The sequence below is a fragment of the Drosophila bipectinata genome, chromosome 3R (assembly GCF_030179905.1).
Source record: "Drosophila bipectinata strain 14024-0381.07 chromosome 3R, DbipHiC1v2, whole genome shotgun sequence".
Taxonomy (NCBI): Eukaryota; Metazoa; Arthropoda; class Insecta; order Diptera; family Drosophilidae; genus Drosophila; species Drosophila bipectinata.
The window spans coordinates 14608519-14633026 of record NC_091739.1 but is presented as its reverse complement, the minus strand read 5'-3'; the positions used below and the strand labels follow the sequence as shown (position 1 = coordinate 14633026).

General features: G+C 46.1%; 5 protein-coding genes and 1 pseudogene across 24 annotated transcripts in view; 2 read left to right on the top strand and 4 right to left on the bottom strand.

Annotated features, from left to right (window-relative positions):
• The first annotated feature begins 51 nt into the window (after window positions 1-51).
• LOC108129701 (uncharacterized) lies at window positions 52-2553 on the top strand (annotated as a pseudogene).
• Cad89D (cadherin 89D) lies at window positions 2493-12014 on the bottom strand. Its single transcript, XM_070282121.1, has 12 exons — window positions 11993-12014; window positions 10037-10383; window positions 9275-9984; window positions 8251-9211; window positions 8020-8189; window positions 4860-7958; window positions 4637-4705; window positions 4303-4539; window positions 3503-3811; window positions 3237-3422; window positions 2974-3180; window positions 2493-2909 (listed from the first exon to the last, which is right to left on the bottom strand). The coding sequence occupies exons 1-12, from the start codon at window positions 12012-12014 to the stop codon at window positions 2576-2578; spliced, it is 6651 nt and encodes a 2216-aa protein (XP_070138222.1). The 3' UTR covers window positions 2493-2575.
• A 3731-nt stretch (window positions 12015-15745) lies between these two features.
• Window positions 15746-17392, bottom strand: LOC108130018 (uncharacterized). Its single transcript, XM_070281571.1, has 3 exons — window positions 17215-17392; window positions 16649-17133; window positions 15746-16581 (listed from the first exon to the last, which is right to left on the bottom strand). The coding sequence occupies exons 1-3, from the start codon at window positions 17254-17256 to the stop codon at window positions 15771-15773; spliced, it is 1338 nt and encodes a 445-aa protein (XP_070137672.1). The 5' UTR covers window positions 17257-17392; the 3' UTR covers window positions 15746-15770.
• An 80-nt stretch (window positions 17393-17472) lies between these two features.
• On the bottom strand, window positions 17473-18605 carry Gr89a (Gustatory receptor 89a). The gene is given in 3 exon segments (XM_017248368.3): window positions 17473-17659; window positions 17723-18536; window positions 18538-18605. Coding segments are annotated over 3 exon segments (1059 nt in total). The 3' UTR covers window positions 17473-17482.
• Window positions 18606-18712: 107 nt separating this feature from the next.
• Decay (Death executioner caspase related to Apopain/Yama) lies at window positions 18713-20316 on the bottom strand. The gene is made up of 3 exons (XM_017248369.2): window positions 19954-20316; window positions 19247-19582; window positions 18713-19104 (listed from the first exon to the last, which is right to left on the bottom strand). Exons 1-3 carry the CDS (start codon window positions 20282-20284, stop codon window positions 18842-18844), a joined length of 930 nt encoding a protein of 309 aa, XP_017103858.2. The 5' UTR covers window positions 20285-20316; the 3' UTR covers window positions 18713-18841.
• A 2911-nt stretch (window positions 20317-23227) lies between these two features.
• Window positions 23228-24508, top strand: part of LOC108129559 (collagen alpha chain CG42342) — a 66098-nt gene continuing 64817 nt past the window's right edge. For 19 of the 20 annotated variants that reach the window (XM_017247643.3, XM_017247655.3, XM_017247646.3 and 16 more), the window contains exon 1: window positions 23228-23892. The gene's annotated coding sequence lies outside the window, so the exon portion shown is untranslated. Of the gene's footprint in view, window positions 23904-24508 lie in introns of all 20 variants that reach the window. The other variant, XM_017247635.3, reaches the window with a different exon arrangement.

Below are 24508 nucleotides of genomic sequence, written 5' to 3'. Positions count from 1 at the left end.
GAGACTGGTTTGGCAGACTTGCTCTTAGCCGGCAAAAGGCAATAAAAGCTCACATCTCTGACGAATTTCATCAGTGCGAATTGGCAAAGGGAGAATACCGGAAGCCGACAATAGAAATCATCAGCACAGAGGTGAAAAATTATACCAAACAACTGGGGAGATATTCTAGAAACTTGGTGTTGATTTATTGGAGAATAAGGTCTGGGTAAACCTAGCCCTTGGGGGCTTCTAGCTTACCAGATGTTTGATTATAACTTTGTAACTAAACACGTGTGTTCTGCCAATGCAACCTGATTTGGTAAACAACTCAATAATCTTGATAGCAGGCATATTGCTCTTCTGGAAATAATACACCCAAAACAGCCGTTTAAAGTAAATTTCTAGTATTGTGAAATACTTGCATAGAAAACCATAACAATGGGCTAAGATTTGCCAGTTGATCTAGCAAGCTCTGGTATAAATAGCCCTCGGAATAGTAATTCTAATTCAGAACCTATTTGCAGCTTATTCGGTAATCATGTTGGACTTCTACTACATGCTCTACTCGGCACCTTGCCGCTCCATTTTGATGACTGCCCAGGTCCTGGGGCTGGACCTCAACAAGAAAAAGATCGATCTGGATGCCGGGGATCATCTGAAACCGGAGTTTGTGAAGATCAATCCCCAGCACACGATTCCCACTCTGGTGGATGGAGATTTCGCCATTTGGGAGTCGCGGGCCATCCTCATCTATCTGGCCGAGAAGTACGACAAGGACGAGAAGCTGTACCCAAAGGATCCCCAGGCCAGGGCCGTCATAAACCAACGTCTCTTCTTCGATCTGGGCACCCTGTACCAGAGCTATGTCTACTACTACTATCCCCAGCTGTTTGAGGATGTGAAGAAGCCGGCAGACCCTGAGCATCTGAAGAGGATCGACGCCGCCTTCAAGATGTTTGACACTCTTCTGGAAGGTCGCCAGTACGCTGCCCTTGACAAGCTAACCCTGGCTGACGTGGCTCTCCTGGCCACGGTCTCCACTTTCGAGATTTCCGAATACGATTTTAGCAGATATCCAAATGTGGTCAGGTGGTACGAGAATGCCAAGAAGGTGGTTCCTGGCTGGGAGGAGAACTGGGAGGGTTGCATCTACTACAAGGATCTGTACTTGACTGACATCCTTAAGAAATAATAAGTTAAAATAATATTTAATAAAGAGTTTTCATATCTAGCACTAATTTAAGAGTCGTTGACTTTATAGATTCTAGAACTTAAGATAAGGGACTGTCACTCTTGTGAAATACATTGGGGCATACACCTCCAGTTCAAACATTTTCAGGGCCGATAAGATAATGGTACGTGCCAGATAGAGAAAGAAAAACAATTACCAGAAGGGAGTTTGCAACAACAGCCGAGATCTTACGTAAATAATATAATATTATTTGTTCCCAAATTGACTATAAAAGAGCTCCACTCCCCGTTGATTAGGTTTCGCTCTTATATTGGTACTCCTCTCTTCTGGGTCTAAGCCGTCAAAATATTTGCCAATTATCACCTGGACTTAATTGAACTATCAGCCCACAAAAATGGGTATTTTTGGCAATCTATTGTGTATAAAAAAGTGGCGTACCGCAGAGTACTGCTCAGTTGTTTGGGGTTCTTCGCCACCAGCAGTGCTCTTAAATTTCTTCTTTGGCTATCTGGTAAGAATATTTTTATTATTAAATGTTTTTTTTTTGCCTTCTCATCGCTAAGATTATGTCACTGCGATACAGCAGGTGCCATCAAAGAAAGTGATTAGCTATTCCCAGAGAAAAAATAACTTGATATTGATGGATTGCTTTTGTTGCAGACCGTTGACTTCTGACTAGATGGATTTGTATTATAGACCCGGATCTGCTCCCTGCCGCTCCGTTCTGATGACGGCCAAGGCTTTGGGTGTGGAATTCGATCGCAAGATCTTCATCAACACCCGAGCCGGGGACCAGCTCAAGCCGGAGTACCTGAAGATCAATCCCCAGCACACCATCCCCACGCTTCACGACAACGGCTTTGCCCTGTGGGAGTCGCGGGCCATCCTGGTCTATCTGGTGGAGAAGTACGGCAAGGACGACAGCCTCTTTCCCAAGGATGTCCAGAGGCAGGCGCTGATCAACCAGCGTCTGTACTTCGACCTCGGCACCCTCTACAAGAGCTTCGCCGAAAACTATTACCCGCAGATCTTCCAAAAGCAGCCGGCCAACCCGGAGAACTACAAGAAAATCGAGGTGGCCTTTGAGTTTCTGAACGTCTTCCTGGAGGGCCAGGAGTTCGTGGCCGGCGATACCTATAGCGTGGCCGACATCTCCATTTTGGCCAGCGTATCCACCTTCGATGTGGCTGGCTTCGATCTCAAGAAGTACTCAAACGTGGCTCGCTGGTACGAGGCCGCCAAGAAGGCAACGCCTGGTTGGGAGGAGAACTGGGAGGGATGCCTCGAGTTCCGCAAATACTTTGATAACTAAGCTCTCGGATTTATTGCACTGATTACTTATCAATAAAAAATAACTTAACTAGTCGTCTAGTCACTATGGATTGCACTTCTTTTCATTCTAAACTAAAATAACGAGTTGGATTTGCTAAATTCGAGTGGTCGCCGGAAGGACTGCTCCAGGTTGTGGAGTCGCTGCTCCAGGTCGTTCATCGAGTTGCGCAGGGCATGGCCCCGAGGGCGCAGGGAGATCTGTGGAGAGCTCTGCATCAGATCGTCCTTGACCCCGGAGAAGGAGTGCCGCACGCAGGAACGCTTCTCGAAGCGCGTGTTCTGGTAGTGGGGCTGGTGGCTGAGAGGGTGGTGCTGCTGCTTCTGCTGGCGGTGCTCACAGTTACCGCTGCGGCAATTGTGAGCCACCAGTGGTTCATCGGTCTTCAGTGAGTCCTCATAGGTGTCACTGGAATGGATTTAAAGAGTTTATTAAGGTACAAGTCTAAAAAAGTAACAAAAAGTAACCTCACCTACTGTCTGTGTTGGGATGGGGCTGGCGGAGCTCTAGATGAGCTTTGGCGTGCCTGGGGCATAGGACCTCGGGATTGCTGCGCTTGGAACCACTGTGCTGGAAGGAATCAGGTGAGGTTTCGTATAGCTCCCGGCTGCTCAGGAACTCCACGCCAGAGTCCTGGCCCGTCGAGTGCAACGAGAAGAGCGATGTCTCATAATTGTTTCTAAAAAGGAGGAAGGTTACATCCATGTTCTCTAAGATTTCTAAGCTTCCTCTTACAGATTGCTGACTGGCTGGCAGGCATTGTACTTGAGCACAAATGGAGTGCTTCCAGTGCTTCCCACTTGGCCGTCATTTGCTCCTCCTCCGGCCGCCGCTGCTGCCGCCGCCGCCTTGGCTGCAATGGACTTGGGCAGTGGCACATCGATATATTCCCGATGCTGTTGCTGTTGCTGCCGCTGTTGCCTGCAACATGGGAATGGGATTGGGAAGTCAAGTGTCTGAAGTCCAGAATGGGAAACTCGTCCGACCGGCTCGTCACTTACTCGTTCAGGTATTGGTGGTGCTGCTGCTGCGTGGCCATCGCCTGCTGCTGGTGGTGGTGATGCAACTGCTGCTCCAGTTTCTCGGTGGCGGTGGCCGTCGACTGGGTCTGGGCCGAGGAGCAGACGGACTCCGGCATGAAGGCGCTATTGGGGCGCTGGCTTCCCGTGCTGCCCTTGCTGCAGCGTTGTGTGTGGTGTCGCTGTTGTCGCTGACGGCGCTGCTTCTGCCCACGAGTGGACCCGATCCCGGCGATAGTATAGGTGAGGCCGGCATCCGAGGCGGAAAAATCACGTTGCGACCAGAGGCGCCTGAAAAACGAGAGAGAGAGAGGAAAGAGCATACTAGTGGTTTTTCCAAGTGTATTGAGATAGAACGTCATCATATGATGGTGTTTTGATTGGCATTCCCATTTGGGGGGATTTGCGGCTGAAGTTGTCATCAGATCTTCGTTTAATTGCCTCGTGTTGCAGTTGCAGTTGCAGCTTTTATTGTTGCTGCTGGCTGGGTCTGGCTGTGTTTGTTGCTTTTTACCGTTATAATTTAATCGGACAGGTGACAGGAGAAGGCCTAATGCCATCCAGCCGGTTTCCTCAAAGGCAAAAAGCAACCAGCAACCTGGCCCGACAATACCAGCAGTAGCAACAACACGACTTGCAATTAACTTAAGATTTATTATGGCTTATACTAAAACATTATGGCTACTAAACATAAGATGCATCTATGAGCTACATTGGGAGCTGGCCCAGTAGACAGTCTTTCGGGTGCAGCATGATCTGCTTATTCCAATATCTATTCATACCGTTTCTGCCGCATGCACATGTAGCAGCAGGCCGCCACCAGGGCCCCCAGGCTGACCACGGTCAGGAGAATCAGCGTTACGAATTCCAGGCCGCCCATTGAGCCCGACGCGGAGGCGTGCGTGGGCCGGACCACTTGGCCAAACTCAGCCAGCTCTATGATTCGCGGCATCGACTTGCTGCCATCCAGTTTCTGCTGTTGCAACTGCAACGCGTCCAGTTGCAAGCCGGCCAGGGAGCTGCAAAAAGCCAGTCATGTCCATTAATTTCCCAAAGTGACATTTGTGGGTCAACGGGTTGGGAGCTGAAGGGGAGAAGGGGGCTGTGGATACTTACTCCTGGAGCTGCTCCATTTCCACGATGGAATTCGTGTGCGGATCGACGGCGTAGATGTAGGCATTGGTGCTGAAAAATGGAAGAGAAAGGTGGAATCCGTTAGAAGAGGATGAGGTGCCTAGATTCCATCAAATGGCCAATTTGCATATCAATGGACTCGATTCAGAGAGCTTTAGATTCCTAGCTGTTTTGGCTTTGAAGTCTAGACTCTAGATCTACTTACGCAGGTTCCAGTAACCCAGAATGTGGCTCCAGCAGTCTGACCCGAACATCCTTGCCGATGGCGTCGCTCAGCGCCTCCATCAGGCCTTCGATACGGCGTTCCACCTCCACGGGCATTCCCGCCACCACCAGCCGCACCTGCTTGGCCTCGTCGATGATGTAAACGAAAACGTTGACGATTCCGCTCCTGCCATCGTCCTCACCCAGGCGATCCGTAGCCTTGACATCGAATCCATAGAGCCGTTCATCGTGGGGGAGATCAGCGAGAAGGCGAATGTTGCCAGTGGCCTCGTCGATGCCGAAGAGTCGAGTGGGTTCGTTGAGCAGGCGATAGCGAATCTCGGCATTCAGGCCCTCATCCAGGTCGGTGGCAATGACTTTGGTAACAGGATACCCGAAACTGGCACTTCGTGGCAAGACGGCGACGATCGGCTGCCCGTTGCCCCGGAACTTGGGGGCATTGTCGTTTTCATCCGTGATATGGACTAGGATTCTGCACTCGTTCGGGGACAGACCCTCGATTCGCTCATCCACCACAGGATACGAGACTCTGGCAAAGTTCCTGGCCTCACGGCTGAGCCGGTCGGCCCGAATCCTCAACTGGTACCGGGATATGTGCTCCCTGTCGAAGGGTTTTAGGGCGTAGAGTAGCATGTTCTTGGCATCGTACTCGAAGGGGGGATGGGCATCGGTTTCGTCCAGGCCCTCCTCCAGCCACAAGGACCATCGGTAGTTTTCGGGATTCAGACCAGTGGTGAGATTTAGGCGCATCACCTCAATGGGCGCTTCGTTGTTTTCCATCAACTTCACTTCGTAATACGCGTGCTGGAAGATGGTGATGTTCGCGGGTGGCTCTGGCTTGGGCGTGGACGTCGGGGGATCGGTGACTGCCTGGCCCTGGAGATTCACGATGACCACTGCTGTGGCGGAAAGGGCAGGACTACCTACATCCGAGGCAATGACCGAGACGTTCAGGTGCTCGTAGTCGTTGTAGCCACTAATCCGGGAGACTGTGGAAATGGTGCCATCCCTGGAATCGATTTGGAAGAGTGGCGCCTGCATCTCCTGGTGCCGGATGGAGTACAGGACAAGGCCGTTGCCGTTGCCCACGTTATCCTTGTCGATGGCAGTCAGTTGCTTCACAAACGTGCCCGGCTGAGTGCTCCGATCCAGATAGGCTTTGTAAACCGGCAACATCAAGGTACGATCCGCAACATTCGATATGTACTTGACAGCCTTTGTCTGATCATCGTAGCCTATGAATTCGGGACTGTTGTCGTTGATGTCCAGGATATTCACCTCCACGTCCACACTGCTGGACATGCGTTGAAGCAAGGGGGCATTGTCCGTGGCTATCACATGGAAGTTGTACTTGTCCTTCAACTCCCTGTCGAGTTGACCGCTGATCTTCAGGACTCCCGAGGCGGGTTTTATTGTAAATGGCAACTTTGGATCACTGAGCGTATACGTGATGTTGGCATTCTCCCCAAAGTCCATGTCGATGGCCGTCAGCTGGCCCAGAACACTATCCTTGTACTCGCCCTCGGGGGTGTCGAAGCTATACCAGGACTTCTTGAAAGTCGGGGCATGGTTGTTGACGTCCATTACGGTGAAGCGCAGGCAGGTGGAGTCCTTGAGGCCGTCTATGTCGGTCACTGTAAGATTCAGCCAGATCTCTATGTTGGCCGAGAGGGGATAGTTGACAGCCACCTCGCCACTCAGCTTGTCGATGTTGAAGTACCGCACTCCCTGGACCCGCAACATTGGCATTCCCGGTGAGCGCTCCACCTGCTCGCCCTGGAGTTCGTAGTGCAGCTGGGCGTTCTTGCCGAAGTCCTCGTCGCTGGCGCTCAGCTGGAGCAGTTTGGTGCCCACCGGGGTGTCCTCGTAGATGGCAAACAAAGGACACTTGATGGACACCGCTCTTGCAAGGCGCCTGCGGGCTTTCGCCCTGCCCACCACTCCGATGGAACGCTCGCTGTCCCTGTGCAGCCTGGGAGAGCCCGGTATGTGGTAGGGGGGCGGAGCCAGCATCATGGCTGCCGTGGCCTGGGGAGCCGACATCCCGCTGGAGCTCTCCACGAAGTAGATCTCCATGTCGGTGGTGTACTCCCGGATCTCCAAGCGGGAGTCCTTAAACACCGAGATGCGTTCGAAGACCGGAGCATTGTCGTTCACATCCGCCACGAGAATGGTCAGATGGGCGTAGCCGGAGAGGCCTCCGGTATCGGCTGCTATGATCTTAAGGTTGTAAAGCTGTTGCTTCTCACGATCCAAGCCCTTTTTCCCTGTGTACGCGATGCGGAAGTAGGGACCGGAGCTCATCTTGAAGTTCGTCTGCATGAAGGTGGTGTGCAGCTCCTGGTACTTGAATTCGTCGTTCCACTGATCCGTGAGATTGAAGATATTGAAGGCCCCGGTTCTCGGAGGCATCTTGTGCTGTGTGGCGTTCTCCAAAGAGCTGCCGTTCACATACTCGATGGTGAACTCCTCGCTATAATCGCCCTGCAACTGGACTCGGAACTCCGCATTCACACCTTCGTCGGCGTCCTGTATCAGGATGGCATGATTCATGGAGAGTTCCGTGCCCACGGCGCAGTTCTCATTAATCAATCCCACATAGGTCAGGGCATTGAACTTGGGAGCATTGTCGTTGACGTCGTCCACCTTGATGTTCACCTGGTAGATTCCCGCTCCACTCACCAGACCCGTACTGTACTCCACGATCACCGTCAGCTCGTAGCTGTCCTGCTGTTCCCGATCCAGGCCGATGAGGGTCAGCAAGGTGCCGTCCTCAGTAATGGAGATCTTGTTGACCACCTCCTGCTGGTTGGCGATTATGTATCGCAGCTTTAGGTTGCTGTCTCCGGCAAGGCGTCTGGGAAACCGTCTCTTCGTCTTCGAGCTGCGGCTACGATTCCGACTGCGGAATCGGCTGCCCATTGTGAGATTACGACCAGTTGCCTCGGAGGGCATTTCCCGGAAGGTGCCCAGCTCGTTGTTGACCAAGTTTACGCCATTTTTGTAGAGAAGCTGACCAATAATCCCACCCACGACGTTCTCCTCCACATGGAAGTTGATCACATTCATGTTGATTTCCCTGAAAGGTTTCGCTTTTAGTTTCCTTGATTGATTTTTTGGGAAGGATTCCCTTTACTTACTCTATGACAGGTCTCAAGGGGACCTTTTGTTCTGGCTTGTTTACTATGTGGATGGTAAGATTGGTGATCAGGACTCCCTCATCACTGAGTTCTGCTGGGGAGGCTATGGTGGTCAAGGCGGAGCTGGAGCTACGGGACATCACCAGAGATTGCGAGGAGTTTGCAAAGAGCTGTAAGGATTGGAGAAAAATAAGCTTTAAATGATAGAACCAGAGAATAGCCTTCACTTACGTAGTTAGCCACTGCCTCGAATTGGTAGATCTTCCTCTTGAACTCCGACAGCTCCCGGATCACCGTAATAATGCCTGATCGCTCCTCGATGGCAAAGGGAACTCCCTCAGAGTAGGTATGCAAGAGATCGTACATGATCTCGTCCTCGCCATCGTAGATCAGCGTAGTGCGGACCTGACCCACCGAGGTGCCCAGCGGGGTATTGGCCCCCACCCAGAACTCGTAGGGAGCCCCCACAAAGTCAATGGCCTGGTCATCGATGGTGGCATAAACCTCTATCGTAATAACGGCCAAGGAGAAACGTCTCTCCGAGGGATTGGTGGGCTGATCACTGGCCTCCACGAAGACGGCGATGCGACCTCTTCGCAGAGGACCACCCACATAGATGGTACCATTCTTGTTGTCCAGCCGAAAGGGTATGTATCCACTGCCCTTGGGTCGCTGCAGTTCGTACAGCAACAGCCCGTTGGGACCTTCGTCCGGATCGTGGGCAGCCACCTGACCTATTACATATCCAATGGGTGCCGTAATTGGCACCTTGAATTCGTAAAGGTTTCCATGCTCGAATTTCGGAGTATTGTCGTTGGTGTCCAAGAGAGTGATTTCCACTTGGACTTTACTGGGTCCTGGTTTCTTCAAATGCTTGTCGTCTAGGTAGGAAGGATTTCTTTCCAGAGCTTCCACATTCAGGTGTATGGATCGTCGCTGTTCGCGATCTAAGAGACGATCATCTCGTACCGTGATCCACCCTGTGCGGGAATCGATGCGAAAGGCACCTGCAGCGTCCTTGGTCTCCACGAGATTGTACAGGAATTCCGAGTTCTCGCCCTGATCCCGATCCACGGCATTAACCTGGAGGACACTGAAGCCAGTTGGCAGATTTTCCACGATGGATATGTTGTAGAAATCGGCCTCGAACTCGGGAACATTGTCATTCAAATCCATGACCTCCACTTCGATGCTGTTTGAAGAAATCCATAAATTTTGAAAAGATATAACTTTTGGTTATATATTTGAATCTTACCGTGCCAGAGCCTTTTTCAAAGGATTGTCCTTCTGCCGAGCCTCCAACTGCAGGACAAAGCTGTTCCCTGGCAGACTCTCCTCCTCCAAATCGATTTCCTTCTGCAGATACATGACCCCGTTGTGTGGATTAACCCTGAAGAGCTGTCGTTCATTTCCGGAGATGATGTCATACACCAGGGTGGCGTTGAGCGAGTCCTGATCGAATGCCATTATGGGCGGGGCAAAGTACAAAGGAATCCTTATGGGCACTCCTGTCATCGGATAGAACTCGTTGATCCTTGTTCTGTAGACTCCTTCCGTGAACTTTGGAGGCAGATCGTCCACATCCCTCACATTGATTGTGATAGTGGTGTTTGCCTGATTGGCAGGAGTGCCTCGATCCCAAGCGAAAATCGGCAACTTGAACTGCCGAATGCCATTGTCAAAGTCCAGTTCGCGTTTCAGGATGAGCAGTGGGCGGTGGGGACTCTTCAGGGCAAAGAAGGGACTGCCATCGGCCGACAGTTGCTCCGGCACGGTGGTCATGCTGAAGTGCACCTCGGAGTTGGGGGTGTTTGGCTTGTCCCGATCGAAGGCCTGGACCCCTTCGAAAATGATACTCTCCACGGAGGTGTTTTCGTCCACATCCACCACATAGGGCACGTTGAGGAACTCAGGGGCGTTGTCGTTGACATCCTCGATATAGACCGTGATGGACAAGTAGCTGCCCTGGAAGTCGGAAAAGTCAATAAAGGTCTTTACTTTGTGGTGGCTTACGAACCTCCTCAATTTTCTCTTGCTTTCCGGCACACAAAATCCGGAACTTGAGCAGGTTCCGAGGCACATCGCGATCCACGAGGCGCTCCAGGGACCGAGCCAAGGTCACCACCAGGGTAGTAGAGTTGTGCTCCTTCAGATCGAAGTACTTGTGATCCGCACTGGGATCGGCCCCCTTGAGAGAGGCCGTGGATCGGGGGTAGGCCTGCAGCCGGAGGATCTCCTTGCCGACCGGGGCGTCTTCGCGTAGGCGGATAAAGCGGACACCTTCGCTTTCCGCAGCCACGCCGTCGAGCGTGTGAAACGCACAACTGCTGGTGGGGCCGGAGGAGCCGGAGGAACTGGAGCTGGCTGAAAAGTGGGACACACAGATCACAGATTACATGGAGGAAAAAAAGTAAAACTTTGACAAATTGTTGTCTTGTTTATTTGGGCATGCAAATTTTCGCGCACGCTCTGCTCTGAGAACCGAAAACGGAAAATGTCAGCCAACAATTGCGGCTACGGACGTGCGAACCGAAAGGAGGGGCTGTGCTGTGTGGCAGGGGGCGTGGCAGAACTGGCGCCAGCCTAACCAAAAACTTTCTACGTTTGTCGCGTGGCCCATACCACAGCGATTTTGATGTGCAGTTGCAAGTTGCAACACTTTTCCACATCCATTCAACTGTCTTTCAATCTCAGGTGTTGCTTGTGCTGTTGCTGTAGCTTCTGTTGCTTGTTGCTGCTACCTGCCTGTTGCAAATTATTTTCTGTCTTCCCACCCTCATGACATAATTAAGCATTTTTTTTGTATGCCTGCCCCAGCAAACAGCAAACCGAATGCGTTCCAAGTGACAAGAAGACTGCCATACCACGATGTCTAACTCGCTGACATTTCTCCGGGCTTTTCTTTTCTTTTTTTCTTTTTTTTTTTGGAAGATCTCCTGCAGCGAGAAATTATCATTGTTGGAGTAGATGCAGATGCAGGTTCAGATTCAGTGAAATCTTGGCCATCGTCAAGCATCTTCTCTGCAGACTGTAGACTGCAGTCGACTTTTGCGACTTTTTCTGGGGCCCCTTGGGTTTATTGTTTTATTTGTGGCTTAGCTATAGTTTGTTGGCTGCCGCTTCTTGTTGCATTTGCCCCAGCAGTTGTAATTTGAGATTGCAATTTCTATTATTTACTTGCAGTTTCTGGCCCAACTCGGTGTGAACAGCCAGCATTGCTGGGTTTCTTTGAGTTAAGTTGCCAAGAAATTCAATTAAATATGGAAATATGGGAGGTATCATATATATAAATATATATATGCACCCAAAAAAACAAATAGGAAAAAATAGTAATTGAAGGTATTTTTATTAAAAAAGGTTCAAAGTTGGGATAGGGTTTTAAAAAACTTTACTAACGTTTAAGCTTTAAATTATTTTATTAAAAAAACATAAAATCTATTGACTTTCTTTTGTAAACTTTTACGACAGAAAATCTCATAAATATTTAAATACTTTTCATTTGCAAATAATGCTTTTGAAAAAAAATTCAAATATCCAATCAAATAAAAAATGTTTTAAAAAACATCTTAAATAAGTACAATGCTGGTGACGAACGTGGATGCATTTCATAAAATATATGATATCGATTTTGGTGACGAAGAATTCCAATTTGCCTGCATTGACACATTTTAAGATTTTCTAGCACGGCACCTTTTGCTTTATATTGTTTTAAAAAGCTGAGAAATATCTTCTTAATATTTATTCAAGAATTCTGTATGCAAATTTTCCCTCATTCCTTTTTTAACCCCAATCTTAAAGGTTCCCAATCACATTCTAATAATTATACAGTTCCATTCCGATTGCACTTAACACTTTCAAGATTGAATGTTCTTTTGGTAACGGTTCTTCAACTCATTTCCCACAACATAAATGTCATTCTCATTGTTCTCATAAAACAGAAATTATATGTAATTCATATGCACCATTCACATACGACCCGACTGGGTGCTTACCATACTTGGTACTAGTCTAGCAACTAACAACAATTAACTGAAAACTCATTCATATTTCAACCGAGTTTAGCCATCAACTAGAACATTAAGCTCAGGCGGTCATTCCAAGTAACACAAACGAATTAAAAGTCTCTTTATTTAATTAGAACATGGTGGGGGTATTCGAGTTCAGTCAGAGCCGGAAAGAGCAAGACACTGAAAGGTGGCCGAAAGGAGCAGGTTGACGAAATGGGTCGACGCTGGTGGGGCGACAAGTGGGTCACAGTTGTCAGTTTGTTGCATAAACACATTATCTGGTTGCCGCACTGAGATAGTTGTCTCAATACAAAATCGATTTCCTTGCACATTTTTTTCGTTTATCGTTTTTTTTCGGTTTTTGGTCAGCCCCTGAGGAAAAGCTGTCGCAGCAGCATTTAAATTTGAAAATTGGGTTATTTAACGGAACGAGCCAAACGAGTTGCAATCGAAAGACTTAGGCGACAAACTGCGTCCAGGTACTTGATTTACGCGAGCCAAACACATTAGCACTGAGACGGAGACGGAGATGGAGAAAACACACACACTATGGCACTATGGCACTGGAAGATTAATGATCAGATCCCGGCCAGCTTAAAAAGGCTATAACGGCTCTCGGCCAAACCACTTGCCTTGCACTTGTCCCGCTTTAGCAGCCTGGCCTATGACAAATGACCCGCCAAGCAGGAGAAACCAAAAATGAAGATGTAAGTAGGCCATATCCTGGGCTTTGTATGGGATTATTTGTTTTCACAAAAACGTTTATCCGCTAGTTGGCCAAATCCAAGTCCGAAGCTGGAACTGGCATCGCGCTCCGCGAAAAAACAACAAGCAACCGTCTAAGCAAACACCTCGCGATCAACTGAAGCTATCTTCAGGTAAACTCCAGGCCGAGCCCCAGCGATGAGACTAGTTTTTCACACACCGAAGAAAACAAGAAAAGCCACGACAAGTGGCAGCATACTGCCACCAGAAGAAAACCCCAAAGACTGGCTGGCTGGCAGGTGAAAAGTGGGTGGCGGGGCTCAGCAGTATCCTTGGCTGTGGAGTCAGAAACTCAGAAACTTCAGATACGAAACCGTTGCGCTACTATTATTTATTATTTCTATGGTGCATTGCGTGCTGGCAAAAAAACAAAAAAAAAAAAGGCAAACAAATAAAGACAAAAGCCCAAGTCGATGAATGAATGAAAGCCAGCCAGAAAGCGAGAAACAAGGAAGAGCAAAAGCAGCTCGTAAACTCGTAAAAGTATAAACACAAAAGTTATTAACATAAACATAAACATGCAGTCAGGCAGGCAAGTCCCCTCGGAGCCCTAGGCACCTTGGATGATGATGCCCCATGATGATGAAGATGCCGCAATGGAAAGCCGGAGTCAGCAAGTCAAAAATCAAATAAGCCCCCAAAACCCACAGAAGACTGAAGACAGAAGACAGAGGGCAGTAATGGGTGCGAAACAAAACCCATCCCAGACAATGGACCGATAATCCACTGGGTCCAATGGATCGAAATGAGGGCCCCATGGACCCGAACCCGAGAAGCTCTTCCATTCGTTGCAGTTGCAATAAAAAGGCGTCTTAACGGTTCTGCCAGATGCAGCGCGAATGGGTAACAGAAACAACAATATGATAAAGAAGAATCAAGGGAATGCTAACAAGACAAGATGGGCGCGAAGCCCGAAGAAAGACCGCGGAAAGTGAAGAAAGGCGAGGCGAAGACGCAACACAGCAGCGTTTGCATTATGCGGTTTAATAGCTTTACATAACACCCGATTGGGGAGGAGAGGGAGTGGGGGCAGGGGCATCAGAGTACCCCAGAGCCACTGACCAGCCGCCCAGCACAGCCTACGCAAATCATGCACTGAAAGAAATCGATTTAAGTTAATAAAATTTGAGTTCTTAGAATAAAATATAGAATACAGTTTATTGAAAGACTTGTATTGTAGGATAATGAATACTAAATAAATATAAATTTGTTTGAGTATATTTTCTCACCGTGTACTATTAGTTATCTGTTAGAGCTCCGAACCGACCCAGCCAGCGGCTTGGAAAATTGGCGCGTGCGAATGCTAGGCTCCTGCCCTGGAGCTTCAAACCTGGCCAATGGTTGTGGCCAATGGCTATTTGCTGTTGGTAGAATCAATGCTAATCAGCGAGGGCTGTTCGAGAAGTCGGCCAAATAGGAGACGGCTAAAGTGAAAGCAGGGAGACAATGTGTAAGCCGATATGCTAATCGATCAGCTCAGCAGCTAGTATATCTGATTACACACCGATCATTAGTTTCATTGTAGTGGGGCAAGCGGCGAATTTTGAATGCATCGTTGGGCTGGGGATAGTGTTTTTGAAACTCTACCAATTATATTCAAAATTTTGCTCATTCTTTTCTTTCTGGGGGAGCGCAACTTTCCTACAAAATAATCGTTTTTTGCCAAATTGTATTTTTAGTCTAGCCTCTTGTAATTAATACCCAATTATAGCCACTAAATGATGTATAGTTTCTGGGCTTAGAGTCGGCCCGACTCCAAAATCCATTCCAACTTGTTTGTGGGACTTGCTGGCCACCACTTTCGTTTCCAGTTTACGCAATGATCTGGTCGGTCAAGTGACAGAAAGACATTTCACAAAATCAAATCAAAATTCACGAATTCGATGGTCAGTCGCCTTCGCCAAATCAAAAGACACAAAACTGAATTTATTGAATGGAGTTTTTATTTGGTGCAGATGTGATAAAATCGAGATTGCATCGACGACGGGAAATAATAGTTATTTAAACTAGTTCAAATCTATTACAATATCCCATCACAATAAGGTTTGTGAACTTTCAGGGCAAGGTTTTCGGCTTTTAGTTTATATTTTAATCATTTATTCATAACTTTGTTACTTTGCTTAAGACAAAACATATCCAATACTGGGTCAATTTATTATTATCAATTAAATTAGGCTTAAAATAATATTTTTATTCAAATTGTACATATTTCAGTTTAGAATAAGTCACAATTCAAATTTGCCCGCTCAACCTACCGCTCAAGCTCTGTTAATTTTTAACAGAACTATTCCTCTGTTATATTTTTAACATTAAAAATGCGCCATCTTTGGTTTGAGTTTACATCCAACGTCTGGCAGCCTTGTTTTAAAATATTCGCCTTTTGGTAGGCTATTGTTTTGCCTTGAAACTTAAATTTTAATTCAAATAACATATATTTATTATTTTAGAATTATTATACACTATCGTATACCTTCATTAAATATATACTGTACTATATATTTGTATGGTTTTAAGCACTGGTACTGGTTTTAAGCAAGGATTACCAATCTCTTAATCCAAAAAATCCTCTAATTAAGAAAACTCATCCTACCCTTCATGGATGTGTTAATTATTTCGAGTCCGATGATATAAAGAATTCAAATTAGTTTGGTAAGAAGAGTTATAGAAACTTTTACCTAATTTTAAGAAGCAGCAGACATATAAATTGTAAAATATGGTAATAAGGAAAGAAGAGGACAGACGATGCCAGCGGAAGTCGAAAACCAGAGTTATGCAAGCCCCTATGCAGTTGTGCCAACTGTTGCCATATTATCTATAAGTTTTGAATCCCTCATACATGACTCTCCTTCATCCAATACTTAGTTCTTATCCAAGCCTGAAAAAACATTAATTTGGTCTGAGAAAGAGAAAAATTTTGATATTAGCGAAAAGAAATGTAGAAAATTATGAATTATGATTTTGTTATATAGAATTTTTAATTTAACACGGGAAGCGAAAACTTAGATGCCAAAAGCAGTAATTAATTTTGCTACACTGTTCCAGGATGAAATCCCGGCTAGCCTCGTCGATGAATAGGTCGATTTCCTCGTTATCGTTGAGAGTGGAGACGATCTTGTTGATATAATCCGAGTCGCAGGGATCCAACATATACCGTCCGATGACGGCCCATTGGTGGGTCACCAGCCCGCAATTCTGATTCTCAAAAACCTGAAAAATGGAACAAAGCGGCCTGCCTGGAGCAGCCAAGGGAAGAACGAAGTGGGCGCGGACCAGACCAAAGAATTGGATGAAGGGGAGGCATGAGTGTGGAGGGCAAACATCAGCTATAGCGTCTGTAATCCAGTCGGATGAACAATAGTCCTCAGTCACAAACATTAACCAATTTTGGAATCTTGACACCGTGACACAGTTTGTGAAGTCCAAATTAACAAACGGACATTCCTCGAACAACGAAAATAAATGGGTCATGATCGCTTGAATGTCTACATCGGCCTCGGAGTCATCGTTGACGATCATCACGGCGTACCGGCGATTCTCCGGCGGGATTTTCGCATAAGGCGGCCGTGTATCGGGATCGTCACACTCGATTGGGTTGCAACAGACTTTCCGACGATCTGGGCACCGAGATTCCGTGCTTGTATTGCAAGCCTCGCTATCTTCGTCAATGTCCTCTTCCTCCTCGTCCAAGGATTCGGAGTTATTTTTCGCCATTAAATTAAAAGTCTCGACTCCTTTTCCGGTAACCATCTTTGGTTTCTCTGACCTGTAGTTGCAGGTTCGTTCCACTGATCTACATTTAAGAATAACCACCTTTTAGTTCAACGACAAAGGACAAAGGACAACGACCTAGGACATACCTCTTGGCACTGGCCGACAGGCTGAGATCACTGTTTGCTGGCGATATTGTAGCTTCTAACTTTTCCAAGAAATCAAGAAACGGATTTGGCTTCGATGTTTCTTGAGAGGATCTGGTCTGAGGTACATTTTTTAGGGTGATCTTTTCTACCTCAGAGGATCTGGTCTGAGGTACATCTTTTTGGATGATCTTTTCTAAATAAGTACGAAACGGGTTTGGTTTCGGTATTGCTTCAGAGGATCTGGTCTGAGGTACAGCCTTAACCAGCGTATAAAGGGTGACGGATGCTGTGTTCATTCCTTGATTGAGGAGACGAAGTCTTTCTTTCTCGCTGAATACCACTGCCACCTTCTCGCTATTCCCGATTTTCTCGCCATAAATGGTTGTCAACTCGAGATCTTCTACAGAGATGTCCAAGACACTTTCTATAGCGGACTTTAGATCAAAAACGGTAGCAGATTCATGAAGCTGGAGGATGAGTCCCTTCTATAAAGGGGAAAAGAGCACTTGTAGTATCTCTACGACACTTTACCGGAACCAGAACTAGAACTTCTACTTTCTACTCACCATCACTACGTATTTAGCTACGAAAATCAGTTCCACGTACATTTTTGATTGATTTTATTGAAACGCAAAACTTATATAAAATATACTTCAAAAGTAAAAATATTTCAGAAAAATATATTTTCACAAACAACTGCGTTTACGATCTCGACAGCTCGAAGCGTTAGTTGAGAGTGATCCTAATCTGAAACAGCTCAGTAGTTAGTACTGACATAAGGCCATGACCTACTTCTATTTCTAATATTAAGTATTGAGTTTCCTTTCTAATATCCTAGAACTTGGTTCGCTTCATGTTTTCCAGGCTAAACTGCAGAATAATGACAATAAAATTCATGCCATAAGATACGAGAAAGAGCCAGAAAGAGTTGTCCAACGTGAACAGTCCGAGAATCCCGAATTTGAGATGGCCCACCGGCGATACCAGGGGAAATGGTGTGAGATTCTTGGCCTGGAAAGATAAGACGACCCTCTATTTCCGTCGAATCCTTGGATTAATCTCATTTAGACCCACCTGATTCGGTGACAGTTCCTCCGGCAGATATGCCTGCTCCAGGCAGCGCTGCTGGAGGCGGCTGTGTCGCACCTGACAGAGGTGGGCGGCCAAAACGAGGGCGTACAGTTGAACCGTCACAATTAGACAGTAATTGGAAATGGTCAGGGGAATGCCATGCTCCTGTACAAAGTAGGACATGTAGGCGTACATGTTGGCCAGAATGTTGACAAAGTTTCCAATCACAAGGAGAAAAATACCCCACTCCGAAGCTTTAATGAATTTTAGGGCTAATCTAAGGTGGTTTCGTTCTTCCTCCAGAAGTTGAACCACACCAAGGTTTTTCCTTTCCAATTGATCCAAACTGGCGAGGAGGAGGAGCAGGCCACCGAATATTCCATTTGCAAAGACACTGCTCACGTGCTGGACGTAGAGCTGGACACCATAAGCGAGGAGCTGTGACCAGGGCAGGTGACCTCCGGCCCTTTGGAGAAAGGGCACATTGCAGAGCAGCTCGTAGAGACTCAGGAGAATCTTAATCCACAGCATCCAGGTGCTCCACCAGCTCAACTTCCGGCGACGGTGAAGGCGATTCAAGCCGTTCATCAAGTCAGCCAGCTTCCTGCGATTCCAGATGCTGAGACCAAGGAGGGCCATGGATACACCGACATCCCCGGCCATGGTGCCCAGAGCTATGCCCTTGAAGATCTCCGAGTGCCGGACGTTGGTGGCATCGTATAAAGAGGCACTCTTCCACAAGATTAAAGGTGCCACGGCCGTCAGGAGGAGCCACCGGAAAACCGCACTCAAGGTCATCCAGCGATGGCAGTTCGCTGGCCAAGGCCAGCAGCTGCCAAACCCGAAACAGCAGACACAAACCGCAAACATGCGGCACTTGCACCATTTTGCGGCAAACTGAGCTACCATTGCCATTCAGGTGTCAGTGGCGTCGAGTGTGTAACAAGCCCGCTATCTAATGCTCCCAACGGCTTTAAGCCAATTCCAGATAAGTGCCGTCGATAGACGCACACGGGCGTAGACTTTTATTTTATAAACAAATAGCAAATATCATTACGATTAGGGGAAAGAGTTGTGATTGTATCGTGATTGTGGTGTCCCTCACTGACTCACTCACATGCATTAGGTCTTGGGCTTCACACGCAAGTAGAAGGTCTTGGTCAGGGTGGACATGAAGTTGGGCATTTCCTTCATTTGGTTGAGGGCCTCGTTCTTTGTGTTCGACTGGTATTCGTAGGCCACCTTCCGGTTGACGGCGGTCAGGAGTCGCAGCAGCTCCGCTCCCTCTGGCTGGCTGGCCTCGTTGCTGGCCGCCACGTCCAGGACGCGACACAGGCTCTGGATGAACCAGGAGCCATCGTCCACATTGCGGAACGAGAAGAATTCTAAAAGAAAGGAATATTTATTATTATGTATCTATACGTCAAAATGAATCACGAAATTTGAAAGAATGACAAGAAAATCCAAAGCCTGAGGGTGGTGCTTATGGGTCTACCTTGCGTATACTTGATATTCTTGAATACTTACTGTCGAAGGTGGAGTAGAAGACGAGCATGTCCGCTGTACTCGGAATGGCGTAGGTGATGGGCTGGGCAACAGGGGCCACCGATTGGGGAACAAGCTCCCGGGTCATCACCGCAAAACTGGAAAACTCCACGGCCTTCTCCAGGTTCTCGCCGCGGCATGCCTGGATGAAGAAAAGCTTCGGCTTGTTCTTCAGAGTTTTGCATTTGTCGCCGAGAAAGGGGTTCCACAGACGCTCCACAGGATAGGCCATGTCCTTGGCATAGACCTTGCCCTCCGTGCCGTGGGACATGACCACCAGGACGAAGCAATCATTCTGGCTGTGATCCTCGAGCGCCACTGGAAGGGGAAATTGGTGAATATCGATTACCTACATTATCGGATCATTTTGCAATAATCGTGGTATGTTTGTTTGTTTTGATATAGATAAGATAAATGAAATTCAAAATGTTCTACTCTCTTGCATACTCGTTTCAGGTTTGAAATAACATTTATTTAAGAACCTTTGTAGATTAGATACTTCAATAGATGATAGTTATATTTGTTCAAATGTTTTTTTTTTGTTCAATTCATTACCAAACATCATTTAAAGAAACAAATACCAAGGTTTTGAAAGAATAAAGGCCTCGTCACCCAAAAGATAACATGTCTTTGATGATTTATGAATGGAAAGCTATTATTTCGCCAGCTATTATTTCCCGAAAACTTACCCTCCTTCAGCAAGTCGTTGATGTCGGAGAAGGTCAGATCGTCATAGGGCCTCACATCGAAGCCGAAACCCTGGAGCGTGAGCTTCATGTCGTCCCGATCCCGCTCGGTGCCCACACGCGCCTTCTGACCTTTGACGTCCCGGTGGTTGAGGATCAGGGCGATGCCCGCTCGGGGGCAATTCTCGTAGGTGTCGTCAGTGGTGGGCCGTGAGATGATGACTCTTTTCAAGTCCAGCTCCGAGGTGGGCGTCTTGGCCACCAAAGTGGCATCGGCCTTGTCCTTCTTGTGCTTCTTCTTGTCGCCGAAGAGCGAAAAGTCTGTGTCGTCCATCTTGACCGTCTGTCTGCGATCGCTTCCACCGGGTGACTAATTCTAATTTCGCCCCCCATCGAAAGCTCCTGCTCTTTCGCCGTCTAATCTAATCAATGCAGGTGTCTTATCAGGCATGGGCCAGGTGAGAAACCTCTCAGTTTCGCTCCCCAAAAAATACCAGGGCTCTTGCTCAATGCTGATTAGCCGGCTCGGCAATAACGGTGGAAAATGAAAATTGGCCTTACCATTGCACCAAACAATTTGATTTCCCTGATGGGTCACGCCCACAAGAATGGGGCGTCTCGGGGCTCGTCAGGGAAATTGCCAACATCCGGCGAAAGTGTCGTCGCTGGAACTTAATGTGTTTTCAATAAATTTCAGATGCGCAGAAAAAGAGAAAAGTGAATGGCAAAGGCCAAGGGTCGTGGGTGCCAAACTTTGCCACGCAATTCAAATTTTCCACGCACACAAAGTAACGGAAACCGGAAATGAGTATGCCACCCCCAAGCCGAAGGAGTACCGTTCTTGCATGGTACTGGGTACCATGGTACAGTGTACCTTTAAGAGAGTTATTTAAGAGAAACCTAGAGTCATATCGGAAAGCCACAAAACATCAGCTTGACAACAATTGCGGCTAATTAATAAAGTTGCTCCTACGCGACCCCTGATAGGCTACCAGTTATAATTGATATGTAATTGTAATTGGCATCATCAATCTCCCAGAGGGACCTGGGCTGTAAATCAAAAACCCAAAAATATACAAGAATGAAGCTAAGTGGTTTAGCCGGCTTTTCAGAACAATTCGTTTGGGTTCGTAAGAGGCTCTCAGGTGAGGTTTCAGGTGGATTCCCTCCCGTGACCTAAAAGCTAAAGTATTGTGTAAAGAAGTGAAAGGCTGATAAAAAGTTCTGATAAAAAAGATTTATGAAAGAAAATAAAACTGACATACTTTTAACAGCTTTTTTAGCAACATTTTATTTTTCTTAGTCTATTATTTGTAATTATTAAATAAGTAATTTAATTTTAATTTATTGGATAAAGGTAACTCACCGGTTGATCTTGTTTTTGTTGCTGTCTTTATATTCGTTCCCATTTCGCACCTGAGAGGTGTTCTTATCGAACCACAACATGCCGGTCACCTCAAGCTCGAACTCAAACCCACAAGAATGGTAGGCTCTCTCAAACCTGTATGATGTGTATTTTATACCCTTTCAGAAGGTATTATAACTTTGGTCAAATGTATTCAACGCATGTACGTCTGTGTGTTTGTTTCTACGCGAGCTAGTCTCTTAGTTTTAAATCTAGCGACTTGAAACTTTGCATACACCCTCCTTTCCTTTGCACGCATTATATTAGTAGGAACGATCGGCCGAATATATCGTATAGCTGCCAAACGAAAAATGGACAAAAAATCTAAAAAATATTTTTTCTCAAGATTTTGATGCAGAATGGTGGCAAATCAATCCAGAAATCGTTTAAGGTACTCCGCTTGAGAATCGGATGAGAATTGGGGAAGATATAGCCATCACTGTGGGCCATATAAGGGAAAACACCATTTTTAAAGGATCCCATCAGGAAAAATGGACAAAAAAACCAAAAAAATATTTTGTTTCAGGATTTTGATGCTGAATGGTGGCAAATCAATCCAGAAATCGTTTAAGGTACTCCGCTTGAGAATCGTATAAGAATTGTGAAAGATATAGATATCGCAGTGGACCCTCTTGGGGAGAACCCCATTTTATAGGGATCTCGTCAAGAAAAATGGGCAAAAATCTAAAAAATATTTTGTCTCAGGATTTTGATGCAGAATGGTGGCAAATCAATCCAGAAATCGTTTAAGGTACTCCGCTTGAGAATCGGATAAGAATTGGGAAAGATATAGACATCGCAGTGGACCCTCTTGGGGAGAACCCCATTTTATAGGGATCTCGTCAAGAAAAATGGGCAAAAATCGAACAAATATTTTGTCTCAGGATTTTGATGCAGAATGGTGGCAAATCAATCCAGAAATCGTTTAAGGTACTCTGCTTGAGAATCGGATGAGAATTGGGGAAGATATAGCCATCACTGTGGGCCATATGAGGGAAAACACCATTTTTAAGGGATCCCATCAGGAAAAATGGAAAAAAATCTAAAAAATATTTTGTTTCAGAATTTTGATGCAGAATGGTGGCAAATCAATCCAGAAATCGTTTAAGGTACTCTGCTTGAGAATCGGATGAGAATTTGGGAAGATATAGCCATCACTGTGGGCCATTTGAGGCAAACCTCATTTTCAAGGGATCCCATCAGGAAAAATGGACAAAAAATGTAAAAAATATTTTGTCTCAGGATTTTATCTCCCACTGGTTGATCTTTTTTTTGTTGCTGCCTTTTTATCCGTTCCCGATTCGCACCTGAGAGGTGTTCTTCTCGAACCAAAACATGCCCACCTCGAACTCAAACACACAGGTGAGATAGGCTCTCTCAAAAGTGTATGAAGTTTACTATTTTAATAAATATATTCCGCGATTTTCTATGCTTTAATATTTATATAATTATAACCAAAATTTAACATGGTTTCTTATATACTTTACTAAAATATATGCTTAATTTAAATCTTATTTCATTTTGTTTTTAGGAAGATTTAACGAACTTTTTACCACTGTGCTTAGGAGACAGTTTGAAGCCAACATCGAACTTGCATGAATACACTTAAACAAACTCCTATTTTTACACTTGTATTATGATTAAAAAACAATTAGAATTAAACTAAATCAAATTAAATTCAGCACTATAAAAAGAAACAAAAATATATATTTTTTTGAAAAATCCAAACAATTCTAAAGACTTTTCATAAACAAGCAATGTTTGATTCTCTCTTTTGTCGAATCGGCTTCGTGAGTCGCATTCGTATCTGTTCGGTTAATGGTTCATGGTGGAAGTTTGAGCATCCGTGAGGACGTCGTATCCACTGGATGTGAGCATCGCATCATTCATGTTTGAGCACTCCAGCGCGTTACACCGTTACAATCGCTTACAACGGATGCATCTGAAAGTGCGCGCCGAGTCGTATCTGATAGTGCACTAGGAACGGTAAACAAAAAAGCGGTATTAGGTGCCGGCAAGCAGAAAGAAAGTCGATATCGGGAATCGGGAAAGTAAATTTGGTAAAAAAAAAGCATCTTGAACAGTAAAACCAAAACAATCCAGCCAGGAGGCCAGAGTGCATGTGGTCGCGAGTGCGTCGCGGATATATTCGCAGTTATTCGGGAGTGGCGGTATCCGGTCGTCTGGGCGTATACTTGTCCGCCTAACCATTGTTGTTCCTAGATTAAAGGCAACAGGAAGCGAAGAAAGCCGACGCGGCAAGCAACAGCAACAGCAGTTTGTGTGTGGCAGCAAGTGCAAGGAGTTGAAATTTATAGTTGCCGCATTTTGTCGAAATTAAATTATGTTAAGTGCTGAAATCAGTAAGAAGGTGAAGTGAAAAGCAAACGGGAAAAGCGCCTTTGGCAACAGCAGAGGCAGCACCGGCACCATCACCAGCAACAACAATTGCAGCATCCCAAGGAGAAAACCGTAGAACCAGCAAAGGTGCCAGGCCAGCAGCAGGCAGAAACAATCTAGAAAAAAAAAATAAAAAAGTACGTAAGAGGTGAGCAAACCGTTTGATTATAATAAGCAGGGTGCATGCATACATATATGCAAGCTCCTTGTTGTGAGAATGTGTGCGTGTGCATGTCCTTTGTATGCAAAATGTTGACAGAGAAATAGGAATAAAAAAAAAAAAATTCAAAATTAGGGTGGCTGGACAAGATGACAAAAGCAAACAAAAAGCAAACAAAACAACAAAATACGGTTTTTGGCCTGTTCCCAAAAACCAACCCAACTAAACAGAGCAGAACCCACAATGTGAAACGAAAACGAAATCAAATCAAAGGCACAAGCCAGCCAGCACCAAAAGCCGACCAAAAAGGTAGAAAAAATCCATTGCTCGCTTTTAGGCGAAAGGCCCGGCAAAGCGCATAAAAAAATAGATTAACAGGCTAGGACAAAACAAAAAAAAAATATAGAGAAAACAACATTGAAATTCTGGCATCGTCTCAGACTAAGCCTCTGCTGCAAAAAATAACAGCAGCATAAAAAAAACAATACCAGGCAGGCAGTTTATATCCCAGGTCTTACGATTATATGATACCGGGTACTTTCATTTAATTTGCCTACGTATATGCTATACGTAAAGCATAAAACACAAAAGGT